Below are 25,723 nucleotides of genomic sequence, written 5' to 3'. Positions count from 1 at the left end.
GGAGGAGTAAAGGTCACATTGCCAGGCAACGGCTTCACTTTAAAGAACATTTTAATCACGGCCAGTGCGTGCACACGCACGCACACACACGGACTTGAGCGCAAGCTACGTGCGTGTGATTACAAAAGGGGCCGCACGAAGCCATGTGAAAAAGCAATACTGTGAAACAGCAAGAGGAGCGATAACTCCATAATCCAATCCAGCAACATCTGGGGCCACGGCGTACGAGCCGGCCAATCGTAATCGGTAGGCCGCGTTGAAATCCGGAGCTTGTAGAAACGGTCGAGCGAGGTGCAAAAAAAAAGCAGAACAATCGAGGTAACGGATGCTTGAGGCTGAGAAAGGAATTGGGAAATATCATTTCTTGATTTTCCTAAATGTCATGTCAAGCAGTAAAGTGATAACAAAACATAACTTCCTGTTTTGTTCTCTGCGGGGGAAAAAAAAGAGGAAGGAGGAAAGCAGTTAATCAAAGCTGAGGAAAAATGGAGAGCCACGTGAGGAATTTCAAGGGAATATTATAACGCTCTTGAACCCCTTTAATTATCCCCCCCCCCGAGAGGCTGGTTGAGTATTCCCTCAGAACTATCTGATGAAAATTCAGCAGCCATAGTCACTCAGTGTAATGGCATGTTGGTGAAAGTCAATCCCATCACTGTCACTTTCCACCCAGCCTAACAATCTTCCTGGAATCAAGCTTTGACAGAAATTATTTTAATATTTGATCTTTTAGATAGGATAGAAAAAAAGGGGAGGGGCAAAACCATTGTCAATTTGATTGCGTTGTTTATGACTAATTTGATTTCAAATATTTGAAATTGAAACAAACTTTGAGTTCATTCATTTTTTTTAAGTTTGTAGAAAAAGCATATTTGACTATATTTTTCTTGACAATATGTACATTCCTGATTTAATCAGATGAAGAAATACCAAATTCTTGACAATCACATTTGAACCAAATTTAGGGAAGAAAATGCACTCCATGGTGGCATCACGCTTATTTGAAGCGGAGGAAGTTAGCGCTGCTTAAACGGAATCATAAGGTAACGCCTTAGTTTGCACGGTTAAGTATAGAGGCGGTGACAAAGGAGATCTTCATTGTTTCATATTCCAGTTCCGAAATATTTCTTGAAACATTCACACGTACTTAGTGTACATCACATTTGGGGGAGATGACAGCGAGCGAGAGAGGGAGAGAGAGAGAGAGAGGGAGGGTGGGAGAGAGAGAGAGAGAGAGGGAGGGGGGAGAGAGAGAGAGCGAGGGTGGCCTGCTATATCAGTGGTGTATATATTCCTGGCTGCTGCTGATAAGTCAACTGATGCCTTTGCCTTATTTAGTCAGTACACACTGTGCTGACACACGCTGCAAGGTTGTGTGTGTGTGTTGTGTTGTGTGTAAGATTGGAAACAGACTTGACGCAGTACGTTAAAACGGTTATTTGACCAGTACAGTCGTCCCCCATCGCGTTCCGGTACACAGTAAAGTTTTTGACTTGTAAAATAAAACTTGTTTTACTTCAAAAGATTCTTCTGCACTCACTAAATGTGTATGGCTGTAATGAAACAGTTTTTAATATTTGAATATTTTGTTTGATTTTTATATGTTAGTTTTTGTATTTTTTTTTAAATTTAATTGCTATTTCAAAATAATTCCTGTTAGTGTGCAATCACAATAAATTAATGCTAAAATGTGTTTTTTGTGTCATACAGTTGTGCTAATTTATGTAACCTATTTAAAAAAAATGTGTAGACTCACATTCACACTCACAACCTCCTTGGTAGTAGTAAAATGTATATCGTGCAAAATTCTTTTCAGCAATCTAACCTTTGCTTGACTGCTTGGTGGTGAAAATAAACCTTATATAAATATCGCCCGTGCGCTGGAGAACCGAGCTGCTGGTTAACCTTTTACCAAGCTGTACATCCTGTCTCAGGAAAGGAGAGAGTGATGGACCACATGTAACCTGAGCAGCCATTTTTTTATTTTTTTTATCTTTTATATATATTTTTTCTCATCTCCTTGGATATACTTCACAAGAAGAAGAGCTTGGCCTCACTCCCGTAACCCCCCCTCCTCCATCCACAAAGTTACTGTGACGCTCACAGGGTCACATGACCAAAAACCAGATCAATACGGGTGCATCGTTTGCCATGCTGTGTATAATGAGTCTTACATAACCTGCTTACAGCATCGCAGTCTATCACTAGCTGTCTTTTTTTTTTTATTTTCCTCCTCAGGCCTGCAAGCTCCTTCTCAAAGGAGGGGAACTAAAACAACAAGGTTGTAAAACAAAACAACAACAAAAGCTCGTATTGAGCTTTGCAGACGCCGTTTGCACGTGCTCGGTAATTGGATCACTCGCTCGACTACAAAGGGAGCTCGCTTGCTAGCCGCCATAAACACTTAGCATCAGATCCAAGCTTCGCTACTGTTGCCATGTTGGCGCCCTTGCATCAAGTCGTGCATCTGCTTCTGCTTGACATTGTGATTCAAATGCACAACGTTTTTTTTTTTTTTTGGTCTTACCCTTCCACATCATCCCAAAAGTCCACGCTGGTGGAAGGTTTGGGAGTATTAAGCATGTGAAATCTGCGTTATGTAACCCGCATCTTATATCCCTGAAATGTGCAGAATAATGTTTCCCTGAACTCGCCAAGGTGGAATTACACTCACAAAGAATGACTGAGGCGGCTACTTGAGGATTTTGGTATTTGCTGATTTTGGTATTTGCTCTAGATTTTCAAAAGACTCAAATAATGGAACAGTAAGCAATTTTGGAGTTATATTTGTTTAAATTCTTAACTGTATATGAGTGTGAATTGATTACTTTTGAATGATAAATGTAAAAAAATAAAAACATAAATAAATAAATTATATATATAATAAATAAATAAATAAATAAATAAATAAATAAATAAATAAATAAATAAATAAAATTAATCACCATCCGAAGACTTTACAGGTCATCTCTATGCTAGCCTTTGCTTTTCAGTATATTAAAGTACATAATTGGGGTGATGATTAGAAGCGGTTTTCAACACGTTTTTGGTTATTTTACAGGCTGATCAAAATGATTTTTTGTTTTGTTTTAATGAAAAGGTCATATCTCATCCACCTGTTAAAGCACATATGCCACATCAGAGCAACACCGAGGGACACCATTGGCACAGTTGTGGATACGTACACTAGGAATGAAAGATATGGGTAGAGAATAGAAAGGGATGAACAGTGTGGCTCCACAAAAGCTGTTGATGGATAAAGTTTGAAAGTGTTGACAGCCTTTGACCAGGCGGACATAACACACACGGAGGAGGAAAAAAAAAAAAAACACTCTACCTGGAAGCTGCTATTTCCACTTTACTCCTGGCGATGGCTGCCGCCCTCTGGGCCCCCTCCACCGCCCGATCCACCTTCTCTTTGGTTTTGGGGTTCTTGAGAGGAATCAGCTGCTTCCGTATTCCACGCACCAGCACGTTGTTTTTGTACTTCCCTTCTTCTTTGGTGCTATCTGGGAAAACCGTGCAGCCGTAGCCGTGGCGTTTGTTGTTTAGCCACTCGCCCTCGTACTTCATCCCGTTGGATCTCTCGGAAACGCCAAATCCGTTGCGCTTGTCGTTCTTCCATTCTCCCATGTAGGTCTCGGTGGTGGTGGCGTCCACGTGGTCCTCCAAGAGAAGGTCCTCGTCGGGCAGCTCGCCGTCGCCGATGGAGATGGTGGAGTTGGCGTCGCTGGAGCTGATGCGGCTCATGGTGGCGTCGCTGCGTGCCGAGCTACGCTTGCTGGAGATGGAAGTCCGCGAGTCGGACTTGCGCAACTGCCGGAGGCTCCCGAAGAGGGAACCTCGGCGGAAGAGGCCCTTCTTCTTGCCCGTCACCACCTCGCTGTCCGAATGGAAGTTGAGCACAAAGCCGCCGCGATTGCCCGTGGGGGTGTCGGCCGGGGAGGAGAGATCCTGAAGCACGGTGCCGTTGCTTTGCTCCGAGCGCAGGGAAGCCATGGAGGTACGTAAAGGCGAGCGGATGACAGTCGCCATCCCATAAGGAACGCTCTGGCGCACGCCGTAGCCGTGGCGCATGCCACCCATCCACTGGCCTTGATAAGTACCTGAGGAGAAGATTCTGTAAGGAGCCATACACTTGCATAATCAAATTGTATCTAACATCACACCAGTTCCTATGATTATGATTTCTGAAGGGTTAGGCCTTCATTTGTACAAATGTTTCATTTTTGAAGATCACTCGGAGATGTGAATCACTGAGCTCCGCACTTATTTTCAGGCGCCCGGTAACTCCCCCACTGACAGTCGGCACAGTTTGCATCTCCGACCACAAGGAGAAGCTATGAGTCACAATGAGGGGGATGCTTCATTAAGCCCGTTTGGTGTTGCTCAGCCCGATGGGCGACTAACGGTTCCTCCCGGGCATCATGTTATAAACCTGATCCCTAATAATAATAATTTTAAAAAAAGCTCATTGACAAATACAATGCAATAATCCATAATGTTCCCTTTCAGAAGAGAAAACGATCTACTGGTCAGGACTGGAATTTAGATGGATCAACAATGTGAGATTAAGAGGCTGACGCTGCACTGAGGTTCATTTGGGTGACCCGGCAGATCAAGCGATCAGGATGCTTGCAGGGTCAGACGGCCAGATGTTCTCTAGATCCTCTTGGATCAGCTGACTTGCCTAAGCTCCGCCCCTCATAGAACTATCACTGTCTCAAGGTGCCATCATTCCGCAACATATGGCTTCTCATTGTGATGTGGATGCTCACAAAGGCAGATTTTGGAACAGTAAAAAAAAAAAAAAAAAACTCTGGAAAAGTTGACCTGCTTCTCAGTTAAAAAAAAAAAATGAAGGTAGCACAACAATTGTTGATTACTCTCACGGAGGATGGTGTTTATAATAAACTACCATGCTGGGCACTAGTTGTATTTAACTATCCAAAATGTTTTGCCACTCATGACCCGAATGAGGTCAACCCAAGCACTAAACCGGATTGATGGATGGATGGATTGCATCATCATTTTTTTCAGACAGTAAAATCTACGGGGGACTTCATAAAAACAAAACCAACTGCAGGTAGAATCTTACCAAACCGGTCTCACCCCCCCCCCCCCAAACACACACACGCTTCAAGCTGTCAATCGGTGCGCTGTCAATTGGTGCGTTCAAGTGCAATGCACAATCATGTCCACATCGGTGCTCGTTTGCGCAACATGTTGCCTCACCTCCATCGCCGTAGGTTTCAATGCCATATCCATCTTGGAGCCCGTTGCTCCAGGTACCGTCGTATCTCGCAGGGGTGTTATGGCTCTGCCGGACGCCGTAGCGTCCCTTAAAGCCGTGGCTCCACTCCCCGCGGTAGATCCACTTGCCTTTATTCTCCACACCGAGCCCATGCCTTTTGCCTTGCGACCAGTAGCCCTTATAGGTGTTCCCACTGGGCCAGGTGTATACGCCGACTATCTCGAAGCCGTGCGACCAAGAGCCCGCGTACTCGCCCTGGCCCTTGGGTCCGGTGCAGATGCCGTGTCCGTGGGCTTTGCCATCCTCCCAACCCCCGCAGTAAGTGCCGCCGTCGTCGAAGTCGAACCTTCCGCCCGTCATTCAGATGCAAAGCTGGGGGGGAAACGGCACGACCGAGGCAGGGGCGTCCAGGACCAATGGGAGAGGTTGACTGGTAGAGGAGAAAATGGTAAAGAGAATGGTGGTGAAGATGAGATGGATGAGGAGGATGATGATGATGACGACGGGATGAGCCTCCCTCTTGCGTGCGCTCATCATAGATATATTTAGAGAGAGAGATTTTTGTTTTAAATAGGCATCGGAAGTGTAAAGGTATGGATGGTGGGCGTCATTTACCGGATCCGGGCACCGGCTTGTTCGTTGAGTGTGGCTGGTCTCCCCCCTCTCGCCCACTGGCCACCGAGGGAGCGAGGGAGGAGAGAGAGATACCCCCGCTGGAGAGAGTCACCCGGCCAATCACACGCCACGTCACCGCCAAGATCCCGCCCACTCCTCCTCTCAGGCCCATCACGGATGCATCACTCCCTCCTCCACTAAGATTGACTGAAATGTTATACAATAATATATCAAAGCCATATCCAGGCCAAGTTCTTGGAATTTGCTTTTCCAATTAATTTCCTTCAAAATTAAATTCAAAATGTGATGACTCTCTATGATGGCCGATGGTATTATGTATTATATCTGCAGCTAAAGTTTTTTTTTTTATTAAATATGAACAAGTTCTTTAAAAAATACAAATTCATTGCAGCTTCCAGTACGTCACCTAAATGTAGGTTGTTAACAGGTGACTACAGCGACACCTGCTGTCACATGTATTAACTGCATCGTAGGTACTTTCTCCAACAAGTACAGTTCTGCACGCTTTGTGGGACATTTCAGGGTACCAGTAGATTGATTTGCGTGTGACTAAGATATTTTTAATTGTGCTGCCCATGTACTACTCATGTTTTATATAATTGACTCGAATAGGCAGTAAACCCCAACATAAAAAATAAATTAAATTTAGCCGTGTAATCACTGAATATCAGTTTAGTATTCTAGCATATTATGTAACCATTCAAATAAATCACAATATTTTTTGCCGTAAAAACTTCAGGTAGATGTAGTAACACTCCCTGCCAGCAGAGGGTGTCTTGAGTAAAGCTGCGCATTGTCGCCTGCTTCTCCTCACTTGTCCCCTGTGCCCCCCAAAGCGTAAAGATGGAGGATGAAAACAGCTCGCGACGCCAAGATGACAACGCGGCTCTTGTGGAGAGAAATTCGGGCGACGACGCGTCCGAGCCGTGTGACATCGTCGCCAAAGCAAACGAGTTAACCCTTTACCACTGGACGCAGTCATTCAATTCACAGAAGGTAAGGCGTCAATTTTCAGCACCAGGCGCCCGCGGACAGCTCCCGATTGGAGGTAGACGCCCCTGAGTTTGCACTCGTGTTTTTGCTACTCAATGTGTTTGATCGTAACATTGCACCAGCGTTGTTGCCTTTTTGTGTTATTAATCGAAAAAAAAAACCAATATTAATAATTGTAAACGACTGGTTACAATTTTGAGTGGTGTGAGTAACGATACACAGGACTTTGTTATTGTACTTTTTTTTCCAGGTATGATATGTGAGTAAGGAAGTTTTCTGATGCCTTTTAATTTTTTTCTCTATGTTTGAAGGTCTGAGGACTTTTTATTTTTGAACAACAAAGCCCTACAAAGATTTGTGTGCAAGAAATTTTGGGCACTGCAGATTTCATTAGATGTCTTAAAGCAGGAGTGTCAAACTCTTTTTCTTTTTTTTTTTTTTTACGCGGGCCGCATTGTAGTCATAGCTTCAACCCAAAAAAATGTATGAGCATCTCATATTATATACAGTAAAAGCTACAAAACAAACTGACAACTTGTTTTCAAATCAGACAAATTAAAACTGGTCAAATATACAAAAAAAAGAAGAAGATATTATTACAAGTGAAGCCAATTTGCAATTCTAGTCATGACACACGATGCACAATTTGTCTTCGCGGGCCACATAAAATGATGTGGCGGGCTGTATCCCGCCCCCGGGCCTTGAGTTTGACACCTGTGTTTTAAAGAGATGAAAATCTCCCTCCCCCCCTCCAGGTGCGTCTGGCCATCGCAGAGAAAGGTTTGCGTTGTGAAGAGTATGACGTTAGCTTACCACTCAGCGAGCACAATGAGCCTTGGTTCATGCGTCTCAATCCGACTGGCGAGGTGCCCGTCCTGGTTCACGGGGACAACGTCATCTGCGACCCCACACAAATCATGGACTACCTCGAGCACAATTTTACTGATGGTAAGATCGCAGGCAGATTCATAAAAATAACCGCAGGGTTGTATTTTTTCCCCTTTTTCATTATTTCTATTGATTTCATATTTGTTAAAGGAGACATATTATGCATCTTTGCAAAAATACCTCAATTTGCAATAATCATAATTTTGGGAAAAAAAATCCATAATATGTCCCCTTTCAGTTTGAGTTACATTTGTTAATTTCTCAACCATTTCCTTTTGGCATGATAGCTGTATCCTGAAGGGAAAAAAAATCCGGTAAGCATGGAACTATCCAACATACTGCCTTGCTTATGTTATCCATCATGTACTAGCACGTCCCTTTCCCTTACTGCCATTCAATTAAATACATTTTAAAGCACGTACTTGAACATGGACCTTAGGGCCGATATGAAGAATATCAAATAAATCCTGGAGTGGCTTTAAATAGCATTTTCAACTCTTCTTCACCTGCAGAGGTCACTCCCAGGCTGATCCCAGAAGAGGGAAGCACATATTACCACAGAGTTCAGCACTACAGAGAGCTTCTGGACTCGCTCCAGATGGACGCCTACACGCACGGCTGCATCCTCCACCCTGAGATCACTGTCGACTCCCACATACCGGCTTATGCTGCAACAAGCATCCGAAGTAAGATGCCTGATGTGCTTTTAAAAAGGATTCAATGCAAAGTTGATTATTATTATTATTATTTTTTTTTTACAGCGCAAATCCTAAACACAGAGTCCGAGCTGAAGAAACTAGCAGAGGAGAACCCGGAGCTGAAAGATGCTTACATAGCGAAGCAGAGGCGTTTGAAGGTGAGTGGAAAAAAAAAGTCATCAGATCTTTACAATACGATTGACTTGGTGTGTGCAGTCCAAGTTGTTTGACCACGACAACATGAAGTACCTGAAGAAGCTTCTGGATGAACTGGAAAACGTGATGGATCAAGTTGAGACGGAGCTGCAGAGGAGGCAGGAAGAAACGCCAGGTAGAAAATGAGTGGGATACAAACTTCAAGGGAGTTATTGTAAAAGGTGAATTTTGGTTGGTAGAGGAAAACAGTCAACCGTCGTGGCTGTGCGGCCAGTTCTTCAGCATGGCCGACGTCTCGCTGGCCGTCACACTGCACCGCCTCAAGTTTCTGGGCTTGTCCCGTCGCTACTGGGGCAACGGCAGTCGCGCCAACTTGGAGGCCTACTACGAGCGGGTGCTGGAGCGGCCGGCCTTCAGGAGAGTCCTGGGCCACGTCAACAACATCCTGATCTCGGCCGTGCTTCCGGTGGCCTTTCGCGTGGCCCGCAAGAACGCGCCTGTTATTGCCGGCACCACGCTGTTGATCGGTCTTTTGGGCGGAGCCACATACCTGGCCTTTCTTTATATGAGGAGGAGGTTGACTCTGCCCAGTTGGGGAAACTGGAGCTGAATTGAAGGGATGTCACAAATCTTGCATAGTTCAAATTAAAGTCAAATCGTATTTATCTGTGAAATCATGTTTAAAATTGTTCCGTTAACAAGTTGTACTCGAAATGAATTTTAACCATGTTGTAAATTGAATTAAAACATAAAATCACTTACTATTATTATTATTTTCTCTCTTACTGTCAATCAAAATCAGCAAAAATATCTCTGGAGGAAGAAACTGAGACGCAAAGACTTTGCAAGAGCACCAAATGGTGTCCATGTATGTGTAAATCCACAAGGGGGCAGTGTTTTCTCATCTAGCTTTGACATTGTGGTAGTTTGGGAAGAAAAAAAATAATCATGACCACCTAAATAATTTGCGCATGGACCATATCATTTTAAAATAAATACATCACAGATGACAACTTACAGAACTTCCTTTGCAATACATAGGAAATAAAAACCTGAGTAGGTTTGTGAAGGTTAATTTCATAAATAATGGAATACTGTCCATAAATAACAGCTTCAAGCAAAGTGCCATCTGAATGTTTATACATGCTCACCCAAATTTATGAAGAGCTGGAAAACTTAGCCTGGGGTAAGTCTGTGGGTAAAGAATGAGACAACAGCTTGAGTAAATACCAATGTTGAGTAAATAAACAGAAAATAGAAGCTTATTTGAATGTGCAAGGGGAGCTGTAGCAGGTGTGGGTACAGTTTGTCTTAAAACCTGCCTGCTCTAAGTTTCTTGTAAGAAACACAGCTCTTAAACCATCAATCTTTGTCAGAGAAAATTGGAAAGGACCTTGTTTGTTCTCCTCGGGGCCCAAAAAGCCATTTTGGATAAGTTATGTTGCAGAAGAATCTGAATTACTGCATGTTTCAAATTAGTCTGAAACCGATTTTCAGGTTTTATGTCAATGACCTCTAATGCCTTCATAAATCTCGATGTAGAATACTTTTACATTTATATCCTTAACAATCATCTGATGCGTAACACTGTGAAACTTTTACTTTGGATGTATTTTATCGAATATATTCGTGTTGAGTTTGTGTGCCGGGAATCTGTGTGTGTGTGTGTGTTTGGTTAACATAGCTTGCACTCAACCACCCGGCAGACCAAACACAGGATGGAGTTGAAGGGGTGGGACAATGGACGTACCGTAAAGTAGAAGGTCAAGGGCAAAACTTGACCTCAACATACAACTTGGAGACCGAGTTGACAAAAGACAGGCTATTCGAAACTATTAATCATAGACAATTACAATCTGCTGATGCTATGGTAACAAACAGTGGATTTTTAAAGGAGATCAAGTACGAAGATGAACAGGCTTTTGAAACTCTGCTCCAGATATCATTGAAAAATGATATGGTGATGATGTCACGGTAAGATTATAACAATAAATCAGCCACATCTAGCAAGCTGGTATTGCAGTGGAATTGGATTTATGAAAATAAGGCAGAAAGGGAAGCAGAAGATAATGAACAAATTGGGTGCAGAGGATAGAGCCTTGAGGAACACCTAAAGAAATTGCATGACTTAAAAGTGAATTGCTGAGGGAAGAGTAATCAAGTCGAGCCACTAAAAAGAGAATCTCGATGCAATAAAACCCGATCACGTGTCAAGGAACAGCAGAATAATAATAAAAAAAAAAAAGTTCTTGCTGAATAGCAAGTGTTTGTTTGTGGACTACGAGGCGAATGGTTAGAGGAGTGGTGTGAGCTTTGTTGGATGTCCACAGACGGGCAGGCTGGGCAAACACAAACCCACACAGCAGTAGCTGACAGCCAAACCCGCTTGATGGTACACGTTGGACTCAACCCCGCAAGCTCAGAAATGAGTGGGCCCGAGTGTCGGCTTGGACACTTCAGCTCCGGGTTAAAAAGTCTTGGCAACAAAGAAACGGTACGCGTCTACAGTTTCATTACGTAATCTCACCGTAGATGAGAGGCCTCGTCCGTAGCTCGTTTGGCAACGTCGAAAAGTTCTTCTGAGAAAAACCCACCGGGCCCTCTTCAGAACGTCTGCCATGTGCTGTTTGCTGAGTCGACAGAGGTGGGAGCTCACCGTGTTGACACTACTGTTAAAATGACCCCCCGCCGGCTCGCCCCTCACAGCTTTGTGATGAAATCCTGTGCCACCATTCATCCCCACATGTGCTCCTCAAATATTTAACCTGGCCCTAACATAAACAGAGCGCCGACTCAACCTGTTGCGTTACAAATCACGTCGCGGCCAAGTCACACAAGGTCCGATGAATTCATGGCGCTAATTAATTTTCACCATCTTCTCATGGCTGTGATTGGTTCTTATCGATATGCCCCGCCTTTATTTAGCTCCCAGGGTACAACTCAACTCATAAAAACAGAGAGCGTGACTGGATTATGTGAGCAGGCTAACAGGTGAAACTATATATGGTAGTCCAAGCAGGCACTGGGAAGCAGATTTTGACATTGGCAAGATTGCGCCGCCTCATTGCCAAGTATAATAGTCAGCATAATGAGAAACACTTGTTCCTCAGAGCCAACCATCCGGTCATCCGTACGACCCTCGAGCAAGCATTGTTCAGTTAAAAACACAACGAAAACGTTTCTTAAGAGAGGCGGGAAAAATGAATTGAGGCCAAACATCTACAAGTTACGGTTAGTTACACACAACTGGTGTTGGTGTACAGTATTTGACAGTTCATACATCAGTTAGCATAGCAAAGTGGCGGAGGGAAGATGAATTTGCTCTCGTTCATTCGTCATCATTGAGTTATCGCGAAGTGACAACTCGGCGGTATTATCGGTGAGTTGATAAGGAATCAAAGTTGTGGTTTTTTTTTTTTTTTTCAAGCTATAGCGGCAGTCAGTCAAATGAACTCGGCGTGTTTTCCCGCCATGGTATTGAAGGTGAGAAGGCCACATTGGGAGCTTTATGCTTTTGGAGGTTTGGTGTGAGGGCTCCATTTTTGGATGGCAGCACTGTACTAACAAACACTTGCACCGATATGGAACAACTCCCAAAGTCCAAAACTGTACCCGCTGTGTTTGGGTCCCTCGTGAGTCAGACTTCTCCGAACATGTTGCACGGCAGCAAAGCTAAATATTTTCTCCGTGGATACGAACGCCTGAGGAGAAATCCCGTGAGATCTTTGCGGTTAATAACGTGAATGAAGCTGTGTGAGAAAAGTGTGTCATCCTTGAGGGGCTGAACTTGCCCAGTCCTTAAAAGAAACAGGATTAAGGTCAAATGTGAACAAAGACAAATAGTCGAGCCATCCATCATTTTTCTTTCTGCCTCCTTCGTTTACGCCGCCCAGTTCCAGGTAGCAAGTCACCAAAGCCAACTAAATCCAATCATTAATTCACGTAAGCTAAAATAAAAATCCGAAAGCACTGGAAAAGTATATTATTTTTGTCTCCTCTTATTGAGAGAAGCAAAAGTGAATAACCAACAGGTCAAATGAGGTAAGAGGAAGGATTGTGTGTCAAGTCATTAAATTTGTTTGGCTTTATTTGGCCTCACTTGTGGGTGAGCAGTATTTGGATTTTGGGGCGGTTGATGTATTATGATGGATAATTTTATTCCCATTTCATATAATCAAAAATGAAGCATTACTGTGCAAATACAAGCGTAGTTTGAATTTCTGTCAAGCTCGACCTCAAATGTCACTAGAAGGAAAATTTAAGAGCAAGAACTCATTTCGGCTGGTGTGAAATGTTTTTCAATCTCCAACTACAAAAAAAAAAAAAAAAAATCATCAGCTTCTGATGCATCTGTTCCGCATCAACCAAAATATCCCAAAGCTGTCCCGATGATGCAAAGCTTGAACACTAAATATGACGCAGGAAAATGAAAAAGAACACCGAAAGCGAGACGTGCTTCCACGCGGATGACGTACGAGCGCTTTCTCCGAAACGGACGTAAAGAGCTAATCTTGTGCTGAGCAAACAAAAACAAATGGAAAGCTTTTTTAAATCATCACAGCTTCCAATGACTGAATGCTGATATTGTAACGAAGGAGAGCAAAGACAGAAAAGAAGGGAATCGAGGCCCTGTTCTTTTACGTCACTTTTTACGCCACCCACTGCTTTTCCCTCTACGTATGGTTTCCTCGCAGGAATGTGTTTCCTTAGCCTGTTCTTGATGACACGGGTCATCATATTGACACCGCACATGCTGAGAAGAACTGGAGCCACAACCTTGTGCTGGATTGGCTTTAAGTGCTGTTAAGTGAGAATTTAGGATTTCTGCTCAATTTCATGCTTATGTTTTTGATTTATGAACCATAAATTCACAGGTTAGCGAATACTGAATATATGGTGTGAAACAACGACGATATTTCAAGTTGGCTGTTTGAGATAATCACATCCAGATTTACCTGGACACGTAGGAATTATTTGGAGAATCTACTCGTGGTGAACAGTTGGAATGGAAGTGAAGTGAATCGGCGGCTAAAGTAGAACGTGCTAGCTCTTGGATTTGCCACTTAGATGCAACTTGGATGCGTTTGAATGCCAAGTTGAGATATTCATGTCCACTGGAGTTGTGTCTATACACTTTGGTGTCTATCCAAACTTTGCAGCGTGTTTGAGAGATCAACGTTAATGCGTGTAGCATTTGGCATCAAGCGTCAACTTGGCCCTGGGAAATAAGTGCTCAATTATTTATTTATATACACGCACACACACACACACACACACACACACACACACACACACACACACACACACACACACACACACAGACACACACACACACACACACACACACGCACAACTGCTGCCGTGGAATGCTAGCTAACCACCGGCTAGCTATCGTGCTAACTGCAAACACAAAGAGCACCTATCTGATTGTCTCATCATCACTAATGATGCTTGATATCAAATCAACATAGACCACACAAGTCAATGTGAAAATAAATAATTAAAAAAAATAAACAATTTAAGAGAACAGAGCCTTTTATACTGGGACTGACTGGCAGAAATTTTTGGTGATGATGCTGCATCAGCACAGATTGACCCCATCTGGAATCGCTCTCTTGACTCTGTGGGTCAGAGGTGAAAGAGAGGATGCTGAACCGTGGTCCATCCCATAATAAGAACAGACAGATAGCATGAGGGAATTGGAGTTGACTGCTTTCAAAATCATGTACGCAATAAGCAATGTCCTAAAAGTAAGAAATGCACCTGTCATTAAACATACTTGTGTTTGTCTTATTGCTTCTGGAATCAGTAAGAAAAGAGATTGCATCATCTTGGCTTGCTGGAGGGGTTACAAGGGGAAAGTCACGTAGAACAAAAAGACCAAACGATCAGAGCAGGCCAACCGAAACAGCACATTGAAGATAGCAACATTTTGTGATGCCACAGATGCCCCAAGAACACACAATCACTTTTTAAAAAGAGATCAAATATGAGGATATAAAGTGGAAGGATCACAATCGGGAAAGGTTCACGGGTAGACCCTTGTGGCACTCCGGCACCAGTCCTTTAAGCCTCGAATGAGAAACGTACCAATTTGTTGACAAAATATTGATTAAAAATAAAATAAAAATGATGCCTGATCAGAATTTGCTGATGGTTAGAACTGTTCAAGTTAACTTCCACAGAATTTCCATGACTCATAAAAAGCTAAACACATCGAATCATATGGTGACGGAGGTCAAAATTGTAGCATGGCAGATTTTGACTGTTTTTTCAGATGATCCCAGATAGTAAAAGATCATTCCTTTTGTGGCCCCAGTTTAACATTTCCCTGGCTCATTTGCTCCGAGCTAACAAAAACAGACAGTAAGACGAGAAAATGCCCGCTGCTAATTCCAACCATGTGCCGCCATCTTTCTGCAGCACTTTTTTCATATGCGCTTACGAGGACGGGAAATGCGCATGGCTTTAAAGAATGATGCCATACGTGTGCACTGAGCAGCTGCTACCATTTGTTTTGCCACCCCCCCCCCCAGTCTAGTAAGACAGACAAATTTCCTGGGTTGATAACAAGCGAGTTCTGTCAGTTTTGGGAAAAGAGATCAGAAGAAACTTTTTGGAGCTACAATTTGGCTTGTAGGAGCTTTAGAACAGCTGTCGTTTTGCAGATGCAGGATATGACCGAGACTACTTTCAAGGCACTATTTTTTTTTTTCTTTTTCTCAGATTTTTGGGGTTTTCAATTTCACAATCATCTGTCTGTCCATGATACAAAGTTCATTTGTTTGCGGACGAGGGTCGCAGACGTGTCTACAGCTGAAATCTCCATTCACAGGGAAATATGGATGGGCAATAAGATCAAAGTCAGAAGCATGTCAAATCAAAAGTAGCACACGGCAACGACATACTGAGGAAATAGATGTTAACGCGCTGTAAACGTCATTGCCGTGGAATTGCCTGCTCCATGTCATTCGATGGCAACAACTTTGTCTTCCAAATTGGTGACGCAGCATGTGGCTCGTTGCCCAAGGTTAGTTTATATGCTCTGTTTCAACTCTAAACAATTGTGTATGTTAACGATTAAGAGACATTTTATGTTTAGTTGAAGTGAAATTTAAAAATAACTGAATAAATATCTACAGTAATCCCTCCTACTTCGCGGGGGTTACGTTCCAGACCCACCCGCGAAATGGGAATTTCCGCGAAATAGAAACTAGATTTTTTTGAAGTATGAGCCATAATTTTAACACTTCAGAACACTTAAACTGCTTTCTAAAACAGGACATTCTATTTTTATCGCTGACATCAACCAGCTCGCTGCTAGGGGACTTTCATATCAATGGACTGTGCGCTCCGCATTCATGCCTTAGCGACGAGACTAACAGTGTATCGCTATGTCCAGATGAAGGCCACCGCCGGTGGAGAGAACGCCCTGAAGTCACATGTGACGATAAAGTATACTGTACTGACTCTTTAATTTATTCATTTCAAAACAAGAAAACGACTTTTAAACGTAAGCTATCATTATTAAAGGAAAATGAAGAAACTCAAGTGGCCGCGAAACCTCGTGAAATGATGAAATTTCTGCGATAAAATAATTAATTTACGCATTTTTGAAAACCCGCGATACAGCGAAGCCGCGATAGTTGAAGCCGCGAAGTAGGAGGGATTACTGTATATTTATTATTATTATTTATTTATATTACATTATATTTATTTACATTATTTATATTATTTATATTATTAAAAAAAAAAAAGTAAGAACAAGTAAGAAATAGACAAAACAAAAAACTATAAAGTCAATGGGATGAGCACTTATTTAGGCCATGGGGTCAAAGTTTTATTGACACAAGTAGAAGGTTTACTATGGGGAAAGATTTGGCAGGATGGGATTACAAAACATTCCTGGAGTGATGTCATGTTTTGAATGGTGCTCGTTATTGGCCCGGTTCAACTTGATGCTGATGTTTTGCTTTCAGTCCTTTACATTTAAGAAAGATAAACACAACCACATAAATATGAGGAATAAATTGCAATGGAGTAAATGTTTTCGTGCATAAACATCCTCTTGCAATAATTTCATTTGAAAACAACTATTTCCTCCCTTGCGTGATCGTGGAATTAAAGCTCAGGATGGAACATGGCCTCTTTCTTATTTGCGTCATAAAACTCGGTATGTTTGCATTGAACCAGAAGAAACTTGCTTGTAAATTCTTACAGGCGATGCCACCTGCTGCAGCGGGTTCCAGACCCACCAAAAAAAAAAAAAAAAAAATCCTTTCTAGAACATAAACAAAGCGATCTTTACTCATAAAAGCCAAATTTGTTGATGGTAACAATGTGCTTCGGGTCATCGAGCTAAAAAAACCAAGTTGGTTCAGGCCCACTAACTGATTGTTATTGAACAAAATCCGAATCTTTGGCCAGTCATGTGTGACGCACTTTGGAGGAGCTGGGAAACGCAAAATCCACTGGCGGGAATGACGAAGACATGCTGGCCAAATTGTAACTTCCAGCAATCCGCGGGGACTTGTGCTTCATTGTAACTTTAAATCCATCACTTGCAGACAACATAGAGCCCAATAAGGCTTGAATGGTTCTGATAAGACGTGGCCAAAAAAAACAGGCCCGTTGATGTCATAGCAAAGACAGCCTGTACGAATGGAAATGCGAGGATTGCTCTTTCATAGGCATTAACTCTAAACTGGAAAAAAAAATGTGGATCTCCCTAGCCAACTTTATATTATTGACCCATGGAGGTCTGCTTGTAGAACTACTTTTCGTGCCTGGACCTGCCACAGTACTCATGCCAATCATATCAAGGACTTTTAGTGTAGCTTTCATGTAAATGATCCGCCGTGATTGGTGTTGAAACAAATCGGCTGTGTTCACACCCACAACGGCGCAAAGTGCCCTTCATGCTCAGGTCTGCATAAATACTAGTCTAGCTCGCCCATGTGCAGATTTATACTATGCCTCATGTCAAATTTGCGAGTAAGGGATGGGTGGGCGAGTTTGTATCTTCAGAAAAATGGCGCTTAGCTTGGGTTTCTATTTTTGACATGTTACATTCCTTTACTCACCCCCTCCACACATTCACCCATCTATAAGACATTTACAGCCATCTTTGATGCTCCGGCCTTGTAAGATGGTACTGAGGCGAGCTTGTGGTCAAACACAGGCATTTCTCAGAGTTCAGATGTCACTTGCGAGTGAGACAGACAAACATTACAAACAAAAAAAAAACGGTGTGAAGCTAAAGTTAGAGCCGAGATGTTTTATGGCATACCTTTATGACGGCAGGTACCAAAAACTATCACCTGAGACTGAGGAGCAGGATGCCAAAACTTAAACAACCATGATGGAGTTTTTATATATGTCTGTTTTGCAAAACACAAAAAATTAAAAATCTGGACAAGCAATCACTCCACAGTTGGGACTACTGAAGACTTTTTTCCAATGACGCCTTAAACGTGTGGACATTATCACAAGGTGAAAGGAAAAAAACTCCAGTCATTGTTGCCTAAGTGGACGTAAGAAGATTTGATCCTTGCTTAGTTGGCACTTAGAAAGAGCTTTCGCGAGGCGCAGGAATCACGGAGGAAGGCTCCGACTCGCAGAAAATGCGTTCAGAGTGCAGCGGTGACATCCGGAGAAGTGTACCCATTCACCGTTAGCAAATTATTACGTGGGATTATTTTATGTCCGCTGAGAGCCTATTAGGGCCATATCAAGGAGCTACCTGCCAGAAAACCACGTACAATAACACAACTGATACTATTGTTACTCCCTTTCAACACATTTAGCCTGCTTAGTGAAATAAATGTTAAACATTTTAAAATGCTGATAAAGACTTGCCATATATTCCCTACAAGGGATGTGTAGAAATATTGAAAAAAAAATTGCGACACCTGGGAGCTTTGAGCTTTCTTTTCTTTTTTTTTTTTTTTTTTAGGGGGGCAGTGCCCTTGCTGTCCCCCCCAACTAGCTCCGCCAGTGGGGGGGTTATACAGGGTGATGATTCTGTACTGTTCAGCACCTGGCATTGTCGACAGCATGGGAAAACATATCATCGATATTGTATAATCACTGCCGTGTATGCAGTGAAAACAGAGCAGGAATTTAATTTAGAATCCAAGCGAAACCCAACGAGGACGCTCTTTGATCCGATTTATTGAATTAATCGACTCTGCTTATTTCTCTTTGGACAAGGGTGGAGCAAAGGCTCTCTCCGAAACGTATTGGATAAAGTTGAAACTTTGTAGTCAACAAAACCTCGAGAGAGCCAATAAAGCATTATCTATAAGTAATGTGATGTTCTACAGACTCATTATAGGTGGAAGGCAGCTTCAAGTTAAGCGAGCGGGCTTGCCGCCAATGTAAATTACTCATGACATGTCATTTTTGCCCCATCGCCAAGAAAAATCAACTCATGAAGACATTCAACCCAACCACCTCTCCAAAATGAACCGTATTCCATTAAAAGAGGGAAGAAAAAAAGCACATTAAAATACTATTGAGTCACATTTGTTGTATTTTGTATCCACATGCAGAGCCCTTGTGGCTTTCCCATGTGCTGCTGTTGATGCCAGCAAAGTAGCAATAACTGTGGGTGGAGGGCACAGGTTTTTTTTTTTTTTTGCCAAATATGCACGCTTTGATTACCGCTGGAATAGCCGACTGACGAGATTTACAGTGGTTACTTGAATTCAACTGTCAATCGTGAGCCACATTTTCCTTTCCGCGGGTATTAGTGGGATTTACATCACTTTAGCGTTTCGCCATCAAAACTGGACGTTGAGAGGCTTTCATAACGGGAAGAACAGATGCATGGGAGGGAAAAAAAAAAAAAAGTTTCCCAAAACAAAGCTGTATATGCCTTAATCATCCTGCGGACAATATGATCATAAGCCTAAGTCATTGGGTTCACTTGATGCGTGGGCCAGCAATTGGAAAGGGAGGAACATCATCTGGGGCCTTGAAAAGGCGGCACGTGAAAAAGATGTGTGTGTGTATCTTGAATTTCCATTCATTTCTTTTGTGTGTTGTCTAAAACACACATTACATTAATCTAATAACACGAGTTATAATAGAGATCAGATTGCGGTCAGTGGATGAAAATATTGATAACATGTGTGAGTATTACTCCAAATACTTTGCAGATGCAATAATGCAGTGTAATCAAAATACAGATGGAGACTCCTCTATAAAAAGGATGTTAAGTATTGATGACGTATTCATTTAACAATACTGCATGTGAAGTGTCTCTAATAATTTGGCGACCCACAAAGACGCCGGTGACCTTTGAACCAAGTTATATCTTGGCTCGGCTGTCATTCCGAATCAACTTGCTGTGGTATTATGTCATTAGTTGTAAAGGATGAACAATACGATGAATCGAAAATAGCATCAGAGCAGGGTTGTTATTGTTTTTGAATTGGTTGTGAATTACGATCAGTGGAGTGCACAAAGTCATAATCTCGAAAATACAAATCTGTTATGAGCATTGAAGACAGAAGCTCAAATGTAATCAATACTCTGACCTAAGGAAGTCCAACAGTGTGGCAAGTAGGAGCTTGAGACACAACTGTATGGAGTAATATTTCTGCACCTGAAAAGTTCATCATTCTTACCCGAACAGAATTATGGAGGGAAAGAGAGCAGAGGAGGAGAAAAAAAAAAAAAAAAAAGGAGCTGGAGGGAGGGGGTGGGGGTCGAGCAGGAAATTTCTTCCTGCGTCACGTTGCTTTAATGCGTTTAGCAGCTGCCAATGAAAATGATGACCGACACGAGTGTTATTCCTCGCTCTCGGCATCTTGCCCTGGAAAACCCACCCAGCTTTAGCCGCACTACGAACAAGTGTCAGCTACTAAACACTCGTCAAAAAGTACAATACAATACAAGTTCCTCCATCCATTTTAGGAAAATGACATCTGCACAATCCATATAACATTAAAAACAAATACACCTAGCTTTTTATGGGAATAAACTAGAACTGAGAAAAATTAACAGCATTCATTTTGTATCCATACATATATATTCTATTTCTATGCATTTTTTTTTTTTTAAATATTGATTTTAAAGGGGAAAAAAAGGTGAACTTTGTATTTAAGAGCTACCTCTGACCTTCTGGTGCAATGCAAATAAAATAAAATAAAATAAAATAAAATAAATAAATAAATAAATAAATGTAATTATCATACGTCTCATTTGATGGTTAAAGTCGGATGATGCTGCATTTCAGGTGACCGTGAGGAGGAGGAGGAGAGAGAGGGGGGGGGGGGGGGGGGGGGGGGGGGCTGGTCCGCTCCTTCCTCGTGCACTTCCTGCATCGTCCACTGGCTAGAGTATATATAAACCCGCTGAGACCATCTCCTCCCAAAGACTTCTTATAGTTTGCAAAGCTTCCCAAACTTCGTGCAAGGACAACTTTAGCTCTTCCCTTTCCTCTCATTTCTGCACGAGAAAGGTAAGCCAATTATTTCTTGCACGACTCCAATTGAATGACCAGCTCAGTCAATATTTGATTTCCTTTCATTGCAGATCCAAGTGAAGGATATCTATTGCAAAAGCAAACATGCAGCTTGCTCATTTCCTTGCGTTCATCTTACTGTGCGTGTATTATGGAGCAAGTGCACTGACAGTCACGGCTGCGCCCTCCTCCGATTTACGCGCGGCCAATTTCAGCAACATACACACCGGGACGGACGGAGGTTCTTCTTCTAAAAGCAGGAGGAAGCGTTATATTAGTCAGACCGACATGGTGGCTATTCTTGATTACCATAACAAAGTGAGGGGCAAGGTGTTCCCCCCGGCGTCCAACATGGAATACATGGTGAGTCGGAGAGGATGGATTTTTTAGGATGAGTGTCACTAACATATTTAAAACAAAAAAAGTCAAATGGGTTGTTGTATTGTATAATAATTAATATTTGATGCTATGATGACAATAAATCATATTCGATTCAAATAATTTATTCAATACCATTTTGTTTGATCCTAAATTTAAAAAAATGTAAGGATATTTTTCTATATAATTTATAGTTATCAGTATTCTAAACATTTTGAACAATTAAAAATTGATCTTTTTTTTCTCCATCAAATATGGTTTCTTCCTCTAAAAAAAAGTGCTTGTTGTCATCTTCATTATAAAGTCATCATTGGCAAAGTGGCCAATTTCCCTTCAGCACTGGGAAAGAGAAAAAGATCTCTGGCAGTTGCGCAACGGCTGCCAGTCGGATAACTTCTCTTATGCAACCGTTTTGATGGATGCCTTATCTCACATCCGAGTGCTGAACGGCGCGGATCTTGTGTTTTGATTTGACCTGACTTGCGTGCGTGTGTGTGTCCAGGTGTGGGATGATACTTTGGCCAAGTCAGCTGAGAGCTGGGCCCACGTCTGCATGTGGGACCACGGCCCGTCTCATCTCCTCAGGTTTCTGGGTCAGAACCTCTCCGTCAGAACGGGACGGTAGGTGAACTCTGAACCCTTTCACCCTCCCCGAGCGACATCTGCTGCATGGATGATGCTGCCGTGCGGTCACGGTCGTTGCTTTGCACGCCCCCCCCCCCCCCTTTTTCCTTTTCTCGCCCTTGAATGGTGACCCCGGTGGCTGCTGAGGGAATGCTCGCGTGACCCCCCCCCCCCCCCCCCCCCTCAAATAAACACAAGTTTTCAAGCTTGACCCATATGGCCAGTCTTGACTTTCCTCATGCAAGGTCACTCACCAAGGCCAATGTTTGATACCCAAGTGTGAGATTGTGATGATCTTCTCCTCACAGGTATCGCTCCATCCTTCAGTTGGTGAAGCCGTGGTACGACGAGGTCAAAGATTACTCCTTTCCTTACCCCCGTGATTGCAACCCCCGCTGCCCCCTCAGATGCTACGGCCCCATGTGCACCCATTATACCCAGGTAGGAGAAGAACAAGAAGAAGAACATGAAGAACCTTAAATGATTTTTTACTCTGTCTGTTTTATAGATGGTTTGGGCCACGTCCAACAAAGTGGGCTGTGCCATTCACACGTGCCACAATATGAACGTTTGGGGTTCCGTGTGGAAACGGGCGACGTATTTAGTCTGCAATTACTCGCCAAAGTAAGTCGCTCTCATGTTGCTACATACCGCTTATACCAATGAACTTGTTAACCTGACGGGATTAGAGTCGGGCCGCTCGGTGCCGACCTGTGAAATGCCACCCGTGTCGCCGTGTGGGTGGGGTGGGGGGATTCGGATCACCTCGATACAAGTCTGTGAACAGCTACAAGTAAAAGTTTGTCAGAAGAAAAAAAAAATTGAAAGGGAGGTGGGGGAATTCCAAGAATGAAAGCCAATTTGGATTTATGGGTGAGGTTATTTAATCGTGTTGGTTTGAGAGATACGCAATGATGATCTATCTGTTTGACATGCGAGAGTGAACATGACCTAGTTTTTATTACGGATTAGCTCTATTCATCACTTAAATCTGCCTTAGCCTCAGCTGCAATTTGACTGTTTTATATACAAAAGTATCCAACTGCGATAATGTGGATTTATAGCCGGGAGATTACGTATTCTGAACACAAAAGACCGTTTTTTTTAATTTATTGTGTTCACAACAGTACTTAAGATCTCGATTTGCCCTAAAATGGCAAAAATAAATCGAGCAAAAAAACACTTTGATGGATACTGTAAATAGTTTGTAGCTAGCTAACTAGCTAGCTAGCTAACTAATCCAAACGAACTGAATTTAAAAAAAAAACACCCCAAAAAAAAATATAAAAAAATCGCAATTTCTGCATTTCACTTTATTTTTGAGGGTCTATTCACACTGTTGTGTCTTTTAGGGGCAACTGGATTGGAGAGGCTCCCTACAAAGTCGGGGTCCCCTGTTCCGCCTGCCCCCCAAGCTACGGCGGTTCGTGCAGCAACAACATGTGTTTCCCTGCTCTGAAGACAAACTACCTGCACTGGTTCAAATAAACAAGGCCACAGAGACATTATTCTCATCGAAAGGCGGAAGGATTTGCACATGGACCAGTCTATTTTGTATATAGGACTTATTTAAAGACACAGACGCAATTGAAGGCAGCAGACAATTTTAACAATGTGTACATGAACTGTAAATTAGTTTGGCTTTACAAGATTTTTTTTTTTTTTTGGTACCTGCCTGGATTTATTTTTTGTAATTTATATGAAGATGGGTCCTTAAAACACACACATTTACATGCGGTGCTATGTCTTTTTGAACAATGTAGCATTCTAGACCCCAACATGATGATAGCTGCTCATGTGCGCTCGCTATGGTGCTGCATCACACCTTTGTGTTGTGTGCTCTTGCTTTTGTCGGAATGTAACTTCAAACGCCAGTGTGGTGGCAACACCACCCGTGTCATCCTCCGTCGTCTATTTTGGGCTGGTGAGGAATTGGCAAAAGTGCACTTCCAAGTTCAAATGTATCTCCCAGTGCAGGAATTTCCAGATTACTTTTCATTGTAATGTTTAGAAACAATGTTTCTCAAGCACAACATATTGGACCCTTTATCTGTTTGATAATAATTGTATGTGTTGTACTGTATATTGGAATATTTAATATCCATTTTGTTTTGATATTGGAAAGATCCACTGTTGTCTTTGTGAAGCAGTTTTGGAGCAAAACACTAAAGTGCACCTTCATTGTTTGTAAATGTCCAAAATATCAATTTTTTTTTTTTTTTATGTGTACATAATCATGTTATCTTGATTATCCTTAAAATACAATTAATGTGTAAGTTATTCATTTTTATATTGGGAAATATTTAAATGGTATTCATTTTTTTTTGTATTGTTTTATGAAAGGATTGTATATATAGCGAAGCAACAGTATGCAGTTCGTTAGCTATGAAGCACTAGTACAATATTTTTTTTTCCAAATGTAAAGAACACATTTGTGGCATAACTGATCAACTCAAAAACAAAGGGGGCATTGCTGTGACTATAACAAAACAGGAAACGTTCCGCACTGACTACAGGCTGTTTATGTAATGAACTGCTCTCTTGCTTTGAAATTGTTAATAAAATGGTTTTAAAATTGGTTTAAATGTGTGTTGATAACAGTAGAAAGGGAAATAAAATAAAAGGCCACTTGAGGCTTGGTACGCAACAATTCACACTCATGGACAACTCAATGCTAACATGCTGGAAAAAAAATGTGCTTAAAAAAAAAAACAAGTTTCAAGATTAAAGTTAAATTATCTATCTACATGTGCTGCTCCACTGTTTGTGTTCAAATATGACCTCATTACATTGGGGAAACCCGGCCAGGATTCTACGAAGCCTCTTGTCTGAGTTTGTCCAGTGTAAGCTTTACGCTCAAAGCAGAGCGAGGAAGGGAAGCAGACTGGAATGTAAGAAGCCGCAAAAAAAAAAAAAAACAATGTCTGTCACCTCCAGGCACACAAAGCAAGAAAAAAATATATATATATCTTGAACGCATCATCATTTTAAGTACACATGAAGACAATGACAAGGAAAATAATAATGGCCTTGTTTCAATGTGTAAAGATGATTGAATGTTTTTTGCAGATGTTTCTGCTTTTTTTTTTTTTTTTTTCCGCCTTTCTTCATCTGCCCCGTTTGGGACCGCAAGGTATGTGTCTGGGTCCGTCTAAAACTTGGCCCTGATGTCTGCAGACTATCAAACAAACAAACAAACTGGGCCAAATGTTTGATTCATTAGATGAACACGTGTGAGCCCAGGTGGACAAAAGACAGATGGAAATGTAATACACAACCATTATGGGTTGATGCAGCAAAACTTTGCATCATATGAAGGATTGAATCCATTTCCTGCATTTGAACAATGCCTGGAATCGAGCAAACTGGAAGATTTCGAGGAATCGCCTCGTTTGCGTTGGAAAGCTCCTGTGTGTTTGGAGCCAAACAAAAGATGGATGGCTTGGTCATGTAGGCATAATCAGGATTCAATGGGCACACTTACAACAGATTATTCTTTTTTTTTTACAGCTGTACAAGCACAGGCCACTCAATTTGCACGGAGTCATAACGTTGACCTTTTTCTACTCGACGTGCTACACAGAAAGCAATCGCATGTTCCGTACTTTATGTCCCAATGTGCGT

General features: G+C 42.2%; 3 protein-coding genes across 6 annotated transcripts in view; 2 read left to right on the top strand and 1 right to left on the bottom strand.

Annotated features, from left to right (window-relative positions):
* Window positions 1–25,723, bottom strand: part of jph1a (junctophilin 1a) — a 67,980-nt gene that overhangs the window by 8,070 nt on the left and 34,187 nt on the right. Inside the window, exons 1-6 of one of the 4 annotated variants that reach the window (XM_085938777.1) lie at window positions 11,153–11,261; window positions 9,777–9,817; window positions 9,176–9,231; window positions 5,870–9,096; window positions 5,236–5,684; window positions 3,338–4,106 (exon numbers count right to left, since the gene is read on the bottom strand). In XM_085938777.1, the coding sequence (XP_085794903.1) occupies window positions 3,338–4,106; window positions 5,236–5,614 (1,148 nt within the window). In that variant the 5' untranslated portion in view covers window positions 5,615–5,684; window positions 5,870–9,096; window positions 9,176–9,231; window positions 9,777–9,817; window positions 11,153–11,261. Of the gene's footprint in view, window positions 1–3,337; window positions 4,107–5,235; window positions 5,685–5,869; window positions 9,818–11,152; window positions 11,262–25,723 lie in introns of those variants that run through there. The other 3 variants (XM_085938775.1, XM_085938776.1, XM_085938774.1) reach the window with 3 other exon arrangements.
* On the top strand, window positions 6,734–9,283 carry gdap1 (ganglioside induced differentiation associated protein 1). Its single transcript, XM_085938789.1, has 6 exons — window positions 6,734–6,886; window positions 7,639–7,831; window positions 8,284–8,457; window positions 8,533–8,627; window positions 8,686–8,800; window positions 8,865–9,283. Exons 1-6 carry the CDS (start codon window positions 6,734–6,736, stop codon window positions 9,233–9,235), a joined length of 1,101 nt encoding a protein of 366 aa, XP_085794915.1. The 3' UTR covers window positions 9,236–9,283.
* On the top strand, window positions 21,008–24,628 carry pi15a (peptidase inhibitor 15a). Its single transcript, XM_085939416.1, has 6 exons — window positions 21,008–21,094; window positions 21,169–21,460; window positions 21,978–22,096; window positions 22,408–22,540; window positions 22,608–22,723; window positions 23,452–24,628. Exons 2-6 carry the CDS (start codon window positions 21,203–21,205, stop codon window positions 23,585–23,587), a joined length of 762 nt encoding a protein of 253 aa, XP_085795542.1. The 5' UTR covers window positions 21,008–21,094; window positions 21,169–21,202; the 3' UTR covers window positions 23,588–24,628.

The sequence above is a fragment of the Syngnathus leptorhynchus genome, chromosome 19 (assembly GCF_054491065.1).
Source record: "Syngnathus leptorhynchus isolate UIUO chromosome 19, UIUO_Slep, whole genome shotgun sequence".
In the NCBI taxonomy this organism is placed as follows: domain Eukaryota; kingdom Metazoa; phylum Chordata; class Actinopteri; order Syngnathiformes; family Syngnathidae; genus Syngnathus; species Syngnathus leptorhynchus.
Note: the sequence above shows the minus strand (reverse complement) of the source record. Positions and strands in the feature narration are given on the sequence as shown.

Bases quoted from the DNA above. Each gene is read 5' to 3' on its own strand.
- pi15a (XM_085939416.1), top strand. From the start codon at position 21,203: ATGCAGCTTGCTCATTTCCTTGCGTTCATCTTACTGTGCGTGTATTAT. The intron at 22,097-22,407 runs GTAGGTGAACTC...TTCTCCTCACAG, and splicing joins CTCTCCGTCAGAACGGGACG to GTATCGCTCCATCCTTCAGT. The intron at 22,724-23,451 runs GTAAGTCGCTCT...TGTGTCTTTTAG, and splicing joins GTCTGCAATTACTCGCCAAA to GGGCAACTGGATTGGAGAGG.
- gdap1 (XM_085938789.1), top strand. From the start codon at position 6,734: ATGGAGGATGAAAACAGCTCGCGACGCCAAGATGACAACGCGGCTCTT. The intron at 8,628-8,685 runs GTGAGTGGAAAA...TGGTGTGTGCAG, and splicing joins CGAAGCAGAGGCGTTTGAAG to TCCAAGTTGTTTGACCACGA. The intron at 8,801-8,864 runs GTAGAAAATGAG...TTTGGTTGGTAG, and splicing joins GAGGCAGGAAGAAACGCCAG to AGGAAAACAGTCAACCGTCG.